Here is a 17,874-nt window from a genome sequence, read left to right as displayed (position 1 = left end):
AACTATTAAGTGAAATTTACATTTTTCCTATAGTTTGCCTACAGTAGAATTACAGTAGATTACAGTGGAATTGCAGCAGGATTTCTATGTTAAAATCACTGAAATCTTCTCCCAGTTATGACACTATTGCCCCCAGGGCATTGGTTTCTGAATCTGCAACCTTTTAAACAGTTTTTTCTTATAGACAAAACTTTCTCTCAGCTTCAAGATATATCATCATAGGTGGTTTTCCTAGACTTTAAACTGGAAAATCTCGCTCTCAAGATTATTGCAGCACCACTGTATTATCTGATCAGGCCTGCTTACAGCAGGCAGGCAGCAGTTTAACTCATCATTCATCGTCATTATCATTATGAGTAGATGTTTTATTTCCTTGGCCTTTCCGTATTTACAGTTTTAGTAAAGCTTGGAGACCTTCGCAGCTGGTTGTTCATTGTTCTCTATAAATAGATTTGGGATGTGATCGCATTAACATTTAAAATCTTTTTTCTTTGCTGTCTGAAAGCTTTCTTTTAATTCACACAAGGCATCTTGCAGTCTAATAAACCCTGCTGAAATAGCACTGTTGTAATAATTTTTAAAGAATTGCGGAAGTTTTGGTATGTAGTGTCTGTAATGCCATTGCTGGGCAGCTTCCAAAATATCTATGTGATGCCACAAGACAATTAAATGGCTGCGTACAACACCTCCGCCCTTTTACTCTATCATTATGTCTATAAATGAGGAACTGATATTCTAATTGTTATGAAAAAATGTTGCTGCTGCTCTGTTTTGGGAGTTAGATTAGTTTTCAGTTCTTATTAGGACTTTGCCACTGTCTCTTTTCTCTTTTTTCACAGCCACTTTTCCTCAGATCAGCAAGTGAACAAATGTGGCTAGGAAAATGCATACGATTAGCATAGAATCATTCCTCAAAGGAATAGAACAACACAACCTCAATATTAAGTAATCGATATCAATATTCAATTATACAGTTTTCTCCTTACCTCAAGTGTAGTGAACCAGCCAGGATGAGTTTGCTTCTTTAGTTTTGCACTATGAGGCTGCAAGTCCAGTGTAGCTTACAATAAAGTAATAAAACCTTATACCCTGTCAATTAGCATTGTGTTAACTGCTGTGAAGCTGTGAAGTTGTTGAATAGACTTGGTTATGTGGTGCCTGACCCTGACACAAAAATAGCTGCATAGTAGTTGCAGCTATTATAAAGCCAGGGTTTTGTTCATACTTGTACTGCACTGTAATAAATTGTCTATTTCATAATTTATACTATATTATCTACTATGTAATGTTTGGTATAGTATTTTGGGGCACACCCCTAAATTTCATATTCAGACTGGGGTTCAGCCTGGGCCAGCTCAGCTTGCTGTACTACTAAGAGCCCCTGGGCAAGACTCTTTACACTACATTTGCTACCTCTGAATCCTGATTAAGTCACTGTGGTTGAGATCACCTGCTAGGCTTTTGCCCTGTGAATTGTAGCTCATTTATTGATTTATTTGTAGCAAACCTTTGCAAGAGAATATAAAAATGACTGAACTTCTAAACACGTTGGGTAATATTTTACATTAATACCACAATACCTAGCTTAGATTGTTCTAGAAACACGGCTGTTGAGGTGCGCTGGTTGAATGTGCTTAGGGGACACCGTGCCGTTGCCGCAGGCAGATATAATGCCTGTACAACAAGCCATTATGGTGTTAATGACATCATCATATTGCAGCCTCAGGTTTCAGGCATCAGACAAAACAGCTTTGGGTTTCAGAGTAGCACTGTCATGGTTCTCGTACAGTTTAACATCTGCGGCTATGGACACCACGACTTTAGATGATAAAGTTTGTGTGCCTTTCACAAGTCTGTTCTTAGATTAGTTACAGCTTCCAAATTAAAGATAACAATACACAACAACCTCAGTTTATTTGATGGGTTTAAAGCCTCAACTTGCGCGCTCTCGTTGTGTGTGCTCTCATGTCCACTTCAGTGTTGGAGACTGTCTCAAAATTACTGAAAGAAAATGTTTTGTAGAAATAAAAAATAAAGGGCGATACAAAGAAAAGAAAGATGCATCAGCCTCGCCAGCCACATAGTTATTTTCCACACATTTACCCAAATAGGATTCTGCTATGGGCACAGGCTTCTGCCAAATACCATAAATAGTAATATGCCCACTCACGCTGAAGTCATTTACATACGCACAGTAGCAAAAACATCCCCCTTTTTTTTAAGAAGTAAAGAGATGTTGAGAAAGAAAATGGTCATGTAAAATTATTGTTTAGACTGGTGAATATTGAATGGTGAATGTTGTAGGTGGAACTAAACTACAATAAAATAGAAGGATATGAGTGGTTCAATCACTTGTAGGTTCATTCCTGTAACTCCAGCATTAACCTCTTAAATGGCCAAAAGTTTTATTACACACTTTTAGAAGCTAAGAATTCAGTTTGCATAGGGGTTCCTGTAGTTACTTACTTACTATTAGTAATAAGCCTTAGTAAGAAAAACTGGGAATTTCAGGGGTTAATAAGGAGCATTTGGTTCATTACAGTAAATGTACAAGTCACCTTACATGTTCACATGCTGCTGGGAACATGAGACGTGCCACTTTGAGTTTTCAAGTATTTCTCATTAACCTTCAGGCAGAACCAGACTGCTCTTCAGGCATCTTGAGTTACGCCGTGCTGGAGCTGTTTCTAGCAGCTGATTGCAGGTGTTGCTCCGCGAGCTGCAGGGTTATTAGAGTTTGTCTTTATCAGCCCCTGCCAGCCTCTGATTGGCTGCCTTTGTTTTCCCTCCTCTCACGCCTTTGCGTGCTCCCCCGCCCTCTGGCTTTTCACGCAGGCTCACGCTGGTTGGGTGTAATCTCGTCAGGCTTAAGCCTGCTTTCTTTTTTATCAATGATTCATGAAGGCGCAGAACCGGCCGCCACAAATGCGCCATGTCACTGCTCTTGGCTCCCTGCCAAGGTGTACAGTAGGAGCAAGGCAGGGAGGCATGCGTAGGGTTTACAAAAGGTGTGATGGATATGATGGCTCACTATTTATCGAAACAGTTTAGCAACAAGTCAAGGCACATGCAAGAAAACGATGTTGACGTCCCTTCTTTGGAGAAAGGGGAAAAAAAAGATAAGTTTCGCTGCCTTATTGGCTTAAAGGCACCGCCATGGGCTCGATGCTTCACACGTCATCTTTTCAAACGTTTCCTACCCTCTAGTCAAATACTGAGGATCGAGTGTGGGAGAGGACCCAAATTACAGGCTTTCAACGTTTGCATGCACCAGCCGTGTTTGTACATGTACATGTGCAGAGAAAAAGAACTGTTTAAAGGAGTCCTGTTATTGTCATAAATTTGTAAAAGACAAATGTTATCTATAATGTGATATAATAATATAATATTTACGTTTATGTATTACTCAGATCAGTCCATGGGCTAGCTGTGTGTTCATTTCATTTTTTTACAGAACATTTTCAGTGACCCCAACTGGCCAATGTTTATTCAAAATGCACCAAAACTACAACAGTAAAAACAGACACTGAATACTTGAACGATTCAAAACTCATTTTAAGCAAAAACAGTTTGTTTTGTATAAAACAATAGACTACATTAGCTGCAGAGAACTGTTAAAACTCTTTAAATGTCACCAGTGTGCAGTAGTTTTTTACAACCATCCATTCGCTTGAACTAGACCACATGGCATCTTTTTTTTGTTTTTGTGGTGCTGTCCCATAGATTGTTGTTGGGCAGGAGGTGGGAGCACACATTATATTACAGTGCATTCTGTGAGCTGTAGTGCAACTCATGGTGAAATGGGCTAATATTAACAGAAAATTAAAATAATATTGTGGGCCAAAAAGGATTGTACCATGGGCCTGACTTGGCCCTGCAAACAAAACAAAAGATAAAAAGAAAAGAAAATGGACTAGCTTGTCCAGTAGAAGGATGCCAAACACACCAGATTGACAATGTTTTGGTTTCTGAACAAATGAACACAGAACCACTGGATGTTAAGTGTCACATGCCGTGTCTGTGGAATATAGTTACTGTAAATTAATAAAGGGCTCATATCCTACATTTACATTATTACATAATTTTATCCCTGGAGGTGTACTTGTAACATTTCTGTTGGTTTATGTTCCAAAACAGTCATAACTCACTTTTAAATGATGATATTTCAGCCTCTCTTGATTCCTTACAATTCAACACTCTGTTTTTGTTGCATTGCTTTTAAGACTGATATATTGCTGCTGTCGGAACAAAACCTTAGTTTTTGTTCCTTTTCAGTTTCTGTCATAATATGAAAATGCCTGTCGCTGTTTACACTGTGTGTTAAGTTTACAATGAATTGACCCAAAGAAATGGTCTAAAATGACTTGGTTTGGTTCCATTGAGTTATCATTTTAGAGATACAAGGTTTTGTTCCGACAGCAGCGACATATAAATGAGATCAGTTCTGATTCCTGTGTTGTGTCTTGTTTAAAAAGCAGTCCAGGCTGAAACTCTCCTGATAATGGATGGGCAGAGCTAAACGGCTGTAAGCTGAATAGGCAGCAAATGTTGGGAAATGTCTTGGTTTTTATGACATCACAGAAACATCTAATCAGGCTGTTTAGTTTATTTTCTGTGTATGAATTGTATGGAGGTAGATTTTTAGACTTTAGCCATGTTTACATGTATATCAAACGCAAAAATCTAAAAGGGGGATACGTTTTTTTTTTTTTTCTATTGGCCCTTCTAGCCTAAGTGGAAATGATGCGATACATATAACCATCAAGGAACGATGTGCATTAAATGAATTTGAGTTTGGAAAAGATTTTGATCTGATGGCAACGATGCATGTTTATTAGCTTTTTTGTCATGCAGATGAAATAGGAGAAAAGATGGGTCCATTAGATTTTTGTATTGCTGCTGTTGGAACTACATTTATATCTCCAGTAATGTCACTGTATAGAAGAGGGAAACCTAAACTTTCAATGTAATTTAATATAAGTTTGTCTTTCTGGACCAATTCTGTTGGTCTGTTCATCACGTATTGCTGCTGTTGGAACCTTGTATCTCCAAAATGATAACTTTACAGGAGAAAGAAAAAACATACTTAACTTTAAATGTAAGTCTTTGGGACCAGACTTTTTTTTCCAAGTGATTGGAAAGCAATTTGGTTTGGTCCATTCACAATGAAATTTGCACACAACGTAAAGGACTAAACTTTCAAAGTATGTAGTAAAAAAAAAAAATTAAAAATGACAAAAGTGGAGACACAAGGTTTTATGACAGCTATATATCACATATCATATATATATAAGATATATCACAGTTGTTTTTTTATTATATAAAATTTTTTAAACTAGGAAGCACAAAGTTTTGTTCATACACTGAATTGACAGTAAAATTAACAAAAGGCCAGGGATGTCCTCATACACATATTTTAACACAGTTTAAACAGAATTAATAATTATTTTAGCACCATGTTCTTAAGGTTGTATTTAATTCTAGACATTAAAGTGGTATTCTCACATAGTAATTAAATAAAATTATATTTACCCTTAACTTACAATGTGAGTTGCTCCAAAGTTATCAGGTCCAGGGTCATCCACTATTTCTATGAATCACACTATCCTTTTTTTCAGCACTTAATCACAATAACTTTCCTTGTTAGCATCAGCAAGAGCTGAACACTGTCTTTATGGAAGGGGAAGTTTTAATGTGGTTTCTGAATTTGACTTATTATAATATTGTATATGAATTATCATCAATAGTGAACTCTTCCTGCTGATTATAACTGACTACCTTCTACAAGTGTCAGAGAGACAGCTTGTCTTTCATTCAGTGATACCCCCTCCAGCTCTCTGTTACACAAGCAAAAAATAAAATTCCGACCTCCTGTCTTTTCCCTTTGAACGTGTCAGCCTGAAAAGGTGCGTGAGTTTCAGGGCTGCAGGATGATAAAACAGAGATTAGCGAGGTATTGTGTCAGCGGGTCCGTTCAATTAGAGCATATATAAACTTGGTCCGCCTGATAATGAGTCAGAAGGTAATCATGTGACACAGTATGTTCTCACCAATTCAATGGTCATTGCAGTTCTGTGACTATGCACGTCTGTGAGGAAACCGGTGCTGCTTACATGGATGACATCACTCATCAAAATTAACTGTGGTGGTTTCTTTGGTGACCTTGGACTAAAAAAGTATTTTCAACTATTGGAAGCCCCTGTAGGAGCTGAATTTATCTGCATCCAGGAAAGACTCAGGTCATAGTGACATCCATCAACATACCCACGCACTTAAAAAACAAACTCCCTATTTTTTCACATCCCACCCACTTATCCCCAGAGAGAACATATTACAAGTGACCATGAACATGCTGGATTTTGGGATTTTCTTGGGGGTTTTTGAATGTTTTTGGCATCTTTCCTTTTTTCCCAGCCATTCGCTTTGGCCGCATGCCCCAGGCAGAGAAAGAGAAGCTCTTGGCCGAGTTCTCCACTGATATGGACCACATGCACCCCGAGGCGGCCGACCTGAAGTCCCTCGCCAAGCAGCTCTACGAGTCCTATCTTAAGAACTTCCCCCTGACCAAAGCCAAGGCCAGGGCTATCCTCTCAGGGAAGACCAGCGACAATGCAGTGAGTTGGAGGATTTTTTTTATGCCATTTGTCTCTATTACATTTTCCTGTGGAAGAAAAATCCCAAAACGTGAATTTGCAGCTGGTCCATAAAATGAATAAATCATGAAAAGTGTGGTTTAAACAAGGGAGCTAGTTTTACTAACAGTGAATGAAAGCAAATAGCCATCAATTAGCATTATGCAAGTGGTGGTGGCTTCTGGCTAATCTGTGGCTTCCATTCATTGTGGCCATGTTAGCATGTTTGGTCAGGCTTTTCCTTTAAATAAGATGTACATAAGTCTGTATGAAATTCTTATGGAGCACCTAAGAGGCCATGGTTTAAAAAAAAAGTGATGACATTGCATTTCTTTGTGAGAGCCACCACTGTGAGGCGATGGTAGGTAGCACTGTCGCCTTACAGCAAGGAGGGCCTGGGTTCGATTCCCCGGCCGGGCGACCGGGGTCCTCTCTGTGTGGAGTTTGCATGTTCTCCCCGTGTCTGCGTGGGTTTCCTCCGGGTTCTTCGGTTTCCTCCCTCAGTCCAAAAGACATGCAGTCAGGCCAATTGTGTAAAAATGATCAAATTGTAAGTCGCTCTGGATAAGAGCGTCAGCCAAATGCTGGTAATGTAATGTAATGTAATGTAATTCTTTGCAAATGTTTTGCGTTCCCTCACAATAATTTTGCATCCTCTTGCAAATGCAGTGGATTATTGCATGGGAATGAAAAATTTTTGCAAGGGAAAACAAAATGCTTGTGAGGGAATGTACACATTTTGTAAGAGAATGTAATGCAATTGAAAATGTTTCTTTTTCTGCGAAGGCAATGTAGGGGCAATGTGGTTAATGTTAATTTAAAGCACAAGCCTAAGTAGCTAAACTGGCTGATCAGCTATCTTACTTCCTATTTATCTTTTGCAGCTATTGCTAAGTTGAATAACACACTGCACTGTTTGCAAGTGTGTAAAGTTAAATAGAAATGTGTGGAGCCACCCAAACTCACATTTCTCTAGAGCAAACATTCCCCTAGACACAGTCAAAAATTTAAGCTTGTTGTTTTCATAATATTGGAAGGGAATGTGTTTCCTGCTTTTTTTTTTTTAGTTTATATGTATTTATGAAAAAACGTTTCCATTTCACGTTCTGCTTGTTGTGATACAGTAATTGTGTAAAACTAACACTGTGAAAAACAATCAGCAATTAAAGTAATTACAATCATCTCAGATAATTGAGACAATTATGTAGCAATTCTAACAGCCAGCCCTTTATTAATCAATAAAATTCAGTGCATTAAGAAAGGTTTAGCTGCAGATAATGCAGGTATGTAATTATGTACGTTAGTTATCTGAACATTTGCAGAAGCGTTAGGAATAGAATGCTTCAGGCAGATGAAAGGTAGAAATTCAGGTTTCTAACACATGCTGGTCTTATGACTGCAAATGCACTTATTTGAACTCCTGTGCTGTTTTGATCAAGTTATCAGTTCCATTAGAAACCAAATGATGAAGATATCTGATTGTTGATGGCATGAAACCTGTGTGAGTTCAACCCTTAGAGGTCAGTAGTCATTTACTCTTTAGATGTAATTACCCTTTGAAATTGTTATTTGGGGTGTATTTTTCAGTTAAGACTTTAGTTTGGTACAGCCAAGTTTTGGCTGATTCATTCTGACTGATTTCTTAGCAGCGTAGAAATATAAACAAAAGCTGTGCTTTATTTATAATCTAACAAAATTAAATGTGATGAGAGAAAAAACAGGATATATCATCTCAGCTTAACAATCGTACTGAATCGTTAAGCCGTTGGCTTAACTGAGAAGGGTGACGTTTGTAGATGAGTGAAAGTGGCATTGCAGCCACACGCTAATACTGCATCGACGTCAACAAGCCAATACCATAGCTAGCTAACATATTAGCCACAAAGTAATAAAAACCGGAGATCTTAATTTACTCCAGTCTGATGAGTATGTTATTGGATGCCTTATGCATGTTGAAACGAGGGCCTGATTCTTCAAAAATGCAGTACGATACCTGTACCATACCACAGTTAGCCTAGTTCCTCGCAGTGTGATTGGCTGAGAGGCATGCCATGAGTAACACTGCCACCCATTAATGAATGAATGAATATCACTCTGTCTTATTTGCCTGTAATATTGCAACAGCAACTAAGCCACAACTTTATTGCACCTGTCAAGCCTGCTATAAAGAACTGTCATGACAGCAAGTGAGCAGCACACGCAAGGCTGTTTCTATTTTTGACACTTTTTTATCTGACTGCATTCTCACTGCAATATTATACCAAAAATATATCTTTTCTGCTTTTTTTCTGCATATGCTGTTAGAGACAAAGTCTTTATATATTAAAGTCCATACAGCAGAAATACAGAATAAAAATATTGCTTCATGCTTTTCTGGAAAGAGACGTTACCAAGGCTGTTGGACGGCTGTTTTGACTAGCATGAACCAAGATATGGTCTGAATGATACCGAACATCTGGTTGCCTCGAGAATGCGGAAATATTTATGAAGGCCCAGGCAGCAGAACTGCAGTGCTATAAAGCCTAGGAGGAAAGATATAGACAACTTTTGAGGTAATGCCAAAACATGTTCTTGCCAATGTATTTCCAAACAGTAGACTTGGCTCAGGTCAAGCTCTCCTTCAGAAAATAACTTGTATTGTAACTGGCTCCAGTATAAATCCATTTATCTTTTTAGGACAATTCCTAATTGAGATTTATTTGCTTTATATAAAACAATGCAGGCACGTCCACTGTTGCAAGCATTTATACAGCACAGTCAGTCCAAAGGTGTTTGGCTTAAGATGAAATATGTCACCTTGGGATTTCAGATAATTGGAATGTGTTTTCTATCCTAATACAAGAGTAAACACCCGGGGAAGATTTGCCTAGAATCCCAGACATCGTGTTAACAACTACTCCACTCCCTGAATATGACCGCCTGCTTCTATTTCAGGTTATAACCCTTTCATAACTTGGTAGGTGTTGACATAAAAAGGACATGGTGTAGCTGTTGCAACAAAACCTCACCTCTAAGAAACAGCAACTTTAATGGAAAAGGAAAGAACATTCCTAATTTTATGTATGTTAGTATAAGTCCATTTATTAAATTTGAAATAAATTTACAGAATTGGCGGATGTAGAGTGAAATACTGCGTCTGTATAACTATATTTATGTTATTAAAGCAAAAGGGAGACATATTGTCACAGGTACGAAGAAATTCTGATAGATTCTGCGTGTTACTTAGAAATGCTAAATTATGGGTTAGGATTATGTTGTGGGTAAGGTTGAGTAAGGTTAGATTTTGTGTAACGGAAGTAACATATTAACAAATCATCTATAAGAAATTTACTTTAATGTATTCAGATGCTGCACTACTGCTATTTTTACTGATATGCTGTCAATGTGTTACTAATAATCTGTTAAAAGGTTATTAATCATTTTCAAAGGACCACTCCAAATAAAGTGTTACCAATAATCTTTTTTCTTCTTATACCAGTGAAGTGAAAAGTGACAACTTTACAGAAAAGTGATATCTAACTATGAAACTAGGAACTAGGATAGGAGTGTAAATGGAAACTGAAAAACTGCTTGTCATCAGCATAACTATGAAAATTGATATGATGTTTCCTAGTGTCATCACCTAGAGGAGGCATGTACAAAGAAAAGCCAAGGCCCTAAAACTGAACCTTGTGGCACTCCACAAGAAATGTGAAGTTCTTCTCATGAATGATTTTCCAGTGTAACCAAGATTGTCCTTTTATTAAATATGGTTTAAACCATTCTAAAACTGTACCTGAGAGGCCTACCCAGTATTCAAGATGGTGAATTACAATTTTTCGAAGAAACACTCTCAAAAGCAGCACTAAGATCCAGTAAGACAAGACTAGAAGGATTTTGTGCATCAGCACTGATACTGGGGTCATTCACAATGCAGACCAATGCTATGGTTAGAGCAAAATACTGATTGAATCTTCTCACACAACTTGTTTGATATTAGATACACATTTGGAAACAACTTTTTGTAAGACTCTTCTTTAGCAGAGGCTTCACCAGGACACTTTTAAAAGTGACCAGAAAAGCACCTGTTGACGAGAACTGTAGAACAGTTTACAGAAGTTAAGACATCATTTTGAACACAGTCAAAAACCCTCATGAGGAGTTAAGTAAAAGGGTCAAGATCACATGTGAATGAACTTAATTTATTTATAATACTTGTAAACTCCTAACATAATTGATAACAAAGAAAGAGGCCATCACTGATTTAGGCAGCTGATCAGAAAGGTTGTAGGAGCCTGTTTCAGTCAGCTGAGCTACGCTCTGTCAAATTATGGAAGATAAAACACCTCGAGACACACTGGCAGACAAGTTAGGGTTAATTTGTCAGTCTATAATGAATAAAAGGACTTTGGTACTATCTTTGTGGGGTTTTTTTCAATACAGAGGTGTGATTGGATATTTTCCTAGCTTCATTGTAGGAGATCTGCTCTTTGAAAAGCAAATTTTTATGACAATAAGATTACGTATTTTCTCATTCATCCACAGATTTTTATAAGTATGCAGGTTGTTCTTCCAGTGCAAGAGTGCCAAAGGTTTAGTTTCATCTAGCATTAAGATCAGATACCAGATCATTACAAGAGGGAATGATTTTGTAAAATCATTTTGTAAAAATTTTGTAAATATTTTCCTGAACTTCTGTTTTGAGTTGAAGAAATATATCACAATAATCTGTTTTGAAAACAAAAATAAGGGCCACTGTGTTTACCAGAGACAGGAAGTGACCTAGTTTGTGGGTAGGGCTGCCCACATGATGCTTCACATCAAATGTCTCTACAAGAATTTCATCATAGATATATAATTTGTTATTTATTTGTTTATCCCTGCAATACAAAACTAATCTAAACATCTCATGTTTTACAGTTAAGTTTGTGACAATTTCATTAAGCAGTTTTATCTGATTTTCATAACCTTCGAAATTGATTTCATTACACCACTGTAATTAACCTAAATCTTATTATAGATTAGTTTCTCAGTAGCATTTCCAAAGTGGCTCTAACCTCATACCAATTTTATAACATGGTGTCAGAGATCCTCTCTCAGAACATTTTGCTTGTTCTGGTTTTCCAAAATTTTATGTGGGAGGACATTTTTGAGGTTGAAGTCATCAAGTTCTTTCCAGTATATCTAAATGTACTGCCACAATTCCACATAGGCTCCACCCACACTACTTTAACAGCAGTTTTTGTTTGCCAAAGCGTTTGTGTATCATTTAAGATGTTGTTTATTTCTTTAGAAGTAATTAGCTGATGATACAGGGTGAAGCAACGGTTTCCCCCCTTACCCCACATAAAGTCAACCAGTCAAGTTTGGATGGAGTTTTAAGGCTTATTTAGCTTATATACCTAAAAGCTTTTAGCCACCAAGTCACCACTGTATAAATTGTGCCTAATTATCAAACCTTTCCTCAAATCACATTGCTAAGTAATCTCATATTAACTTGCTTATGTGGTTTCTGACACTGTATTGCATATTTTAGCTGATACAGCTAAAACAGCAGCTGTTACACAGTATCACATGGTGTGCCATACAATGTGGGAAATCACATCAGTAAGTCTGTTCTGAGATGACCTAACAATTCAGCATGGTTTGGGACAAATATGTGGTGATTTTGGCATACAATTAATGCAATGGCAGTTTGTGAAGTATGAGCTTCCATTACTTTAGCTTCATTAGCCTCTTAGCCTCAATGCAACACTCTGCCTCCCATATGACCAGGTTAAACTTTAGCTTAAGGATCTGACTGATATATTTCTTGGCTGATAATTATTAGCTTTTGTAGGAGTGTCATTGCCAGAATTTGAACTTGCAATGTTGCAATATTAGGGGGGAACCTTTGCCAGTGTTTAACTGGGCAGCTCAATACGTTTAATTCTATGACAGCAGTACAGGCTGGTGAAGTATATAAAATGGATCCAAACCTAACCTATAGCATGAAGAAAACATAACACATTTTAATGAAGAGAACTGAAGAAAAAGAAAAACAGTGATTAACAGAAACCAAAAACATGTCGGACTTGATCGCTCCGCTTCCTTGGCTATAGTAGAGTAGGGCTTCTGTTTTTTAATTGAGTTTAAGAAGGGTGATAATTGAGAACTGACGATCAGTCCATAAAGCACTAAAAAAATCTACTAGAGTAAGAAAGTAAAATCTCATATATAAAAGTAAAATAACTAATATTATCAATTATCAAAATTTTAGCCCCCTAAAATCATTATCTATATTGGCCACAAAACTTTCATACTGGTTGGGCTCTAGTTATCACAAAAGCAAAATTTCTGGACTGTTTTAAACTGGTTAAATACCCTAATTCTTTCCTCTGTCTCATAGCCCTTTGTCATCCATGACATGAAGTCCCTGGTGGAGGGCGAGCAGTTCATCAACTGTCAGCAGCTTCCCCGAAATGAGCAGCTTCGGGCCAACATGGGTGCAATGCAATCAGAGCTGCACCGTGAGGTGGAGCTGCGCTTCTTCCACAGCTGCCAGTCACGATCAGCTGAGGCGGTCAGCGAGGTCACTGAGTTTGCCAAGAGCATCCCGGGCTTTGTAAACCTGGACCTAAATGATCAGGTGACGCTGCTCAAGTATGGCGTCATCGAGGTGCTCATCCTCATGATGGCACCGCTCATGAACAAGGACGGCACGCTCATCTCATACGGCCAGATCTTCATGACCCGCGAGTTCCTTAAGAGCCTGCGCAAGCCTTTCGGAGAGATGATGGAGCCCAAGTTTGAGTTCTCTGTCAAGTTCAACATGCTGGAACTGGACGACAGCGACATGGCACTTTTCCTGGCCGTCATCATCCTCAGCGGAGGTGGGTCGCGGTTAGCAGGAACCAAATGTCAGAGTAGGTTTAGTGTGTGGTTAACCAGTTGCATGATACAAAAACTGTCTCTGCAACTTTATAAGATGTTTGTTTATTGAAATTTTCAAGCGATTTGGAATAAACTAATAGTGTAAAAATTACAACAAAGCATACCATATATTAATAACAGTCCCTTATTTGACATGGTTAAAAATTGGCCCACATTATTTTCACTTACGTTTGTTGGATCATATGCATACCAACAGAAAAATAACATCTCTGAATGGACTGCATAAAATAAAACATTTCAGGGCCTGATGTACTGAGCCTTTGTGGCAGTTTCAGGTACAATGTAGACTGGCACACAAGCCTAAATACCTAGTTCATGAGTGGAGAGCATGGAAAATCAACAAAACGTCATTTCTCTTAGGATGTAGCTATTTGAATAAAATCTAGCAACTCCTAACTTACTGGAAGTTAATGAAAAAACATTTTAAGTTATGTGTCTATTGGTCCATTTGTCATTATTTTTCACACAATAGAGAAGGTAGCTAGAAAAAATAGCAATGATATAACAATCACTGACACTATAAATGAAATAAGTATAATCATCACATAATGGTTGCTGAATGTCACACAATGACAAGAAATGAAAGCACATGACAATCTGGGCAGGAGAAATGCAGTGGTCAGGTCAAACATGCTGATTGTTTTTTTCCTACTGATGGTCAGCCATGTGATCACCACCAAGTGTGTGGTCACAGGAAAGACTAGTAAATGTTGAAAGGGTTCTTTAGCAGGTCTTTAAGGCATGTTCAAATGAAGCCACACACAGTTAACCATGTCTGAGGTTTATGATGACTTTCAAAATGTCTTTTCAAAGGCAGTGTTTTGATTTTGAGTTAGTTTGTCTAGTACACGTGGCTGAGTATGACTCATGGGCTTTTACTTAGCTGTAGTCAAATAAGCTCACACGCACTTGTCTCATGACCATAATAGGCAGATTCATGTTTGGCTGATTGCGAACATTGATTGGGCATTATCATTGTCTGTTGCCTCATCATTGACAAGAGGGTTTCAAAACACCCATGTGGTTATCGCCAAGATTTATTGGTCACTGCTTTGTGACCATTTAATGACATCTTACCCTTGAACTTTGATAATTCAGATTGAGATATGTGAAAAATTAACCTTAACAGGGGAAACAATTCTGTTAAAAATGAATAAAAGGAGAGAAGGCATGAAAGATGTGTAAATTACATTATGTGGGTGTTTTACACGGTTTCAATACATACAAAGTAATGACCAGAAATGACTATGAGGTGATGGAAGTCATGGACTGTATCTGTAAAAGCGCTTACGTTAATGAGGTAAATACAGGGTGTAATCTCGCCAATCGGCAGTCTAGATAAGACTGACTACTTCACCATTGAAATTTAGCATTGAATAACATTGCTCTGTTGTATAGAAGTAATTTGTTCGGTAGCATAGCATTGTTGAACTGTGATATTCAGTCCGGTTTGAGGTATTAGCAATAATTATAGCATAAAAAATATATATATTGACATAGCTCAACAAAACTGGTGATTATGTGAATGATATTTAAGCAATATCAAATTCATAAGGATTGAATTAAATTGTAATGCGAACTATCATATTGTGTCATTGTATTATGAGTTAGCTTGGGCTAGTCTGTTAGCGTGCTGTTAACGTAATAGCTTGAGGCTAGATAATTAGATTTAAAGCACAGCGTTTATTTCCATATTGTAATTTTGTAAAGGTGAATGCTTTACATCCCCACAAAGTTAGTTTTCATCATAATCCAAATGTATTACACTAGAGCTACAATGCTAATGTAGCTTACAACAGAAGCTGACTGGATGCAGGCAAAATCCAAGCTTTAAGACTGCTACTGCTAACTGTTTTAGCTATGCAATGTCTTTTAATAGACTTTTTCAAGATAACAGAATGTCAAATAGTGTCAGCATATGTCAACATAAGTCTCTTAGAGAAACACGGTTTGAGGCGAGTATGAGATGAATTAGGCATGCAGTTAGCACCATGCTAACGTTTGTTACCTGTTTGCTGCATTAGCCTCATATATAACCTGTTGTTCCAAAAAAACTCTAAACCTTTACAGGAGAGGGCAAAAATGCTTTTACTGTTAATCCTTTAAAATCCCAAAATAAAATCCTCTTATTACATACTAAGGCATCTTATTCAATAACTACAGGGACCTCAGTGCAAACTCTAAGCCATTGTTAGATTTGGGTCTGCTCACAGGCTCTGGACATTTAAGGACTTAATGTAAGCTAATGTAACCTTTGTAGACCTTATTCTGAGCAATTCTGGAGAATTTCTTTTGGCTCATTCATTGTGAAATTTTCACATAGAGTCAAGTTTAGCCTCTATGCTCGAAGGATGTAGAAAAAAGAAAATCATGAAAAATGGACAGATCTGTTTTGGGGTTTTTAATTTGTTTGGACAGTGACGGTATGTGAAATATCAAAAAAGAAATTATTAAATTTGATTTATTTCTGAAGACTTACACTCACCTGCCACTTTATTAGGTACAATGCTTGTTAACAAACAGCTGATCAGCCGATCACATGGCCGCAACTCAGTGCATTTAGGCATGTAGAGGTGGTCAATACAACTTGCTGAAGTGCAGATCAAGCATCAGAATGGGGAAGAAAGGTGATTTAAGTGACTTTGAATGTGGCATGGTTGTTGGTGCCAGACGGGCTGGTCTGAGCATTTCAGAAACAGCTTATCTACTGTGATTTTCATGCACAATCATCTCTAGGGTTTACAGAGAATGGTCCGAAAAGGAGAACATATCCAGTGAGCGGCAGTTGTGTGGACGAAAATGCCTTGTTGATGTGTGAGGTCAGAGGAGAATGGGCAAGCTGGTTCGGGATGATAGAAAGGCAACAGGAACTCAAATAACCAACCAAAATCTCTGAGGAATGTTTCCAACACATTGTTGAAAGTCTGCCACAAAGAATTAAGGCAGTTCTGAAGGCAAAAGGGGGTCCAACCTTTTACTAGCAAGGTGTACCTAATAAAGTGGCCAGTGAGTATATATACAGTAGGGCTGACTATCTCCTTTCGCTCTATTTACTCCCACAGATCGCCCAGGACTGCTGAACGTGAAGCCCATTGAGGAGCTGCAGGAGAACGTTCTCCACTCCATGGAGCTGCACCTGAAGGCGAGCCACCCTGACTCCCTCCATCTCTTTGCCAAAGTGCTGCAGAAGATGACGGACCTGCGACAGCTGGTGGCCCACCACGTCCAGCTGATGCAGCTGATGAAAGAGTCAGAGATCGACCTGTATTTACACCCACTGCTGCAAGAGATTATGAGGGACTTGTACTAGGCTGTGGTTTGGCTTTGTGAGCCAGAACGGTAGTGATTGTGCTTTGGTTTTAGTGCTGGGTTGGTGTTTTTTTTCCTCTTTCTGTGAATGAATTGAGCCTCCGTTGACAGTGAGAGAAGAACTTAGTGTCATCCATTTGGCAGCCAGAACTTGTGAGATTAGTTGAAGAAGAGTCATCTGAGGTGAGCTATAGTGAATGGAGCTCTCTGAAATGGGATTCTTCTATAATGGGAAAGCACATATCAGCACAAATGTATTCTATATTTTACCAAAAAAAAAAAAAAAGGCACACATATTTGGAGGGTGTCGACAGCAAACCTGGACATGTGAAATGGGAATTTCAAAGCAGTGCAGCTTAATTCATATCACTGTTTGCAGCAGATGAACTTTTGGAAAACTTTATTAAATTTTTTTAAGAGTTATTCATGAAGATGTGATACTTTTCTTAATCCCATATCTTAAAGGGGAGCTCCTCTGATTTTTAATTAAGATCAATAAGCAAAGCCATTCAGAGGGATTTGATGTGAAATTGTTCCTTGTAGAGAAACCAGCTTTTTTCCTTTACGGTGGTGGTAATGGGAACCAGAGGTCTCCATGTCCACAGCACAAATATACCCATTTTATTCACTATCCAAAACCACCAGTGAATCTACACGTATCTTTGGAGTTTTATGTGTTTTATAATCTTGTTTTTGGACCAAAACCTTCTCGAAACGTCGTAATACAATACAAGACGGTGACTTTCTGTAAGGGAGCTTTTTAAGGCTTCAGATGTCTGGTTCCTATCACCACCACTGTAAATACGCCTCAGTGACTTTGTTTATATCTTAACCATTTGATTATTCAGACATGTAGAAAAATCAGTGGAATTCCCCTTTAAATTCTTTGCAAAGCATATAAAATAAGTGTTATCTGTGACAGCTGTGTATGCTGTCAATGTTTCTTTTTTGCAGTTTTCATTGTTCTCAAAAAAAGAAATTATTATATTTCAGAGCTTTAATTTTTTGATTCTAAAACGCC

At 38.0% G+C, this 17,874-nt stretch overlaps 1 protein-coding gene across 2 annotated transcripts in view; it reads left to right on the top strand.

Annotated features, from left to right (window-relative positions):
- pparg (peroxisome proliferator-activated receptor gamma) overlaps positions 1–17,155 on the top strand; it is a 51,665-nt gene extending 34,510 nt beyond the window's left edge. For both annotated transcript variants that reach the window (XM_017704774.2, XM_017704775.2), the window contains exons 5-7: positions 6,415–6,614; positions 13,000–13,483; positions 16,607–17,155. In XM_017704774.2, the coding sequence (XP_017560263.1) occupies positions 6,415–6,614; positions 13,000–13,483; positions 16,607–16,854 (932 nt within the window). In that variant the 3' untranslated portion in view covers positions 16,855–17,155. The remainder of the gene's footprint in view (positions 1–6,414; positions 6,615–12,999; positions 13,484–16,606) is intronic.
- The last annotated feature ends 719 nt before the right edge of the window (positions 17,156–17,874 follow it).

The sequence above is a fragment of the Pygocentrus nattereri genome, chromosome 21, assembly GCF_015220715.1.
Source record: "Pygocentrus nattereri isolate fPygNat1 chromosome 21, fPygNat1.pri, whole genome shotgun sequence".
Lineage (NCBI taxonomy): Eukaryota > Metazoa > Chordata > Actinopteri > Characiformes > Serrasalmidae > Pygocentrus > Pygocentrus nattereri.
The sequence above is the reverse complement of the archived record's forward strand: the minus strand, read 5'-3'. Positions and strand labels throughout refer to the sequence as shown.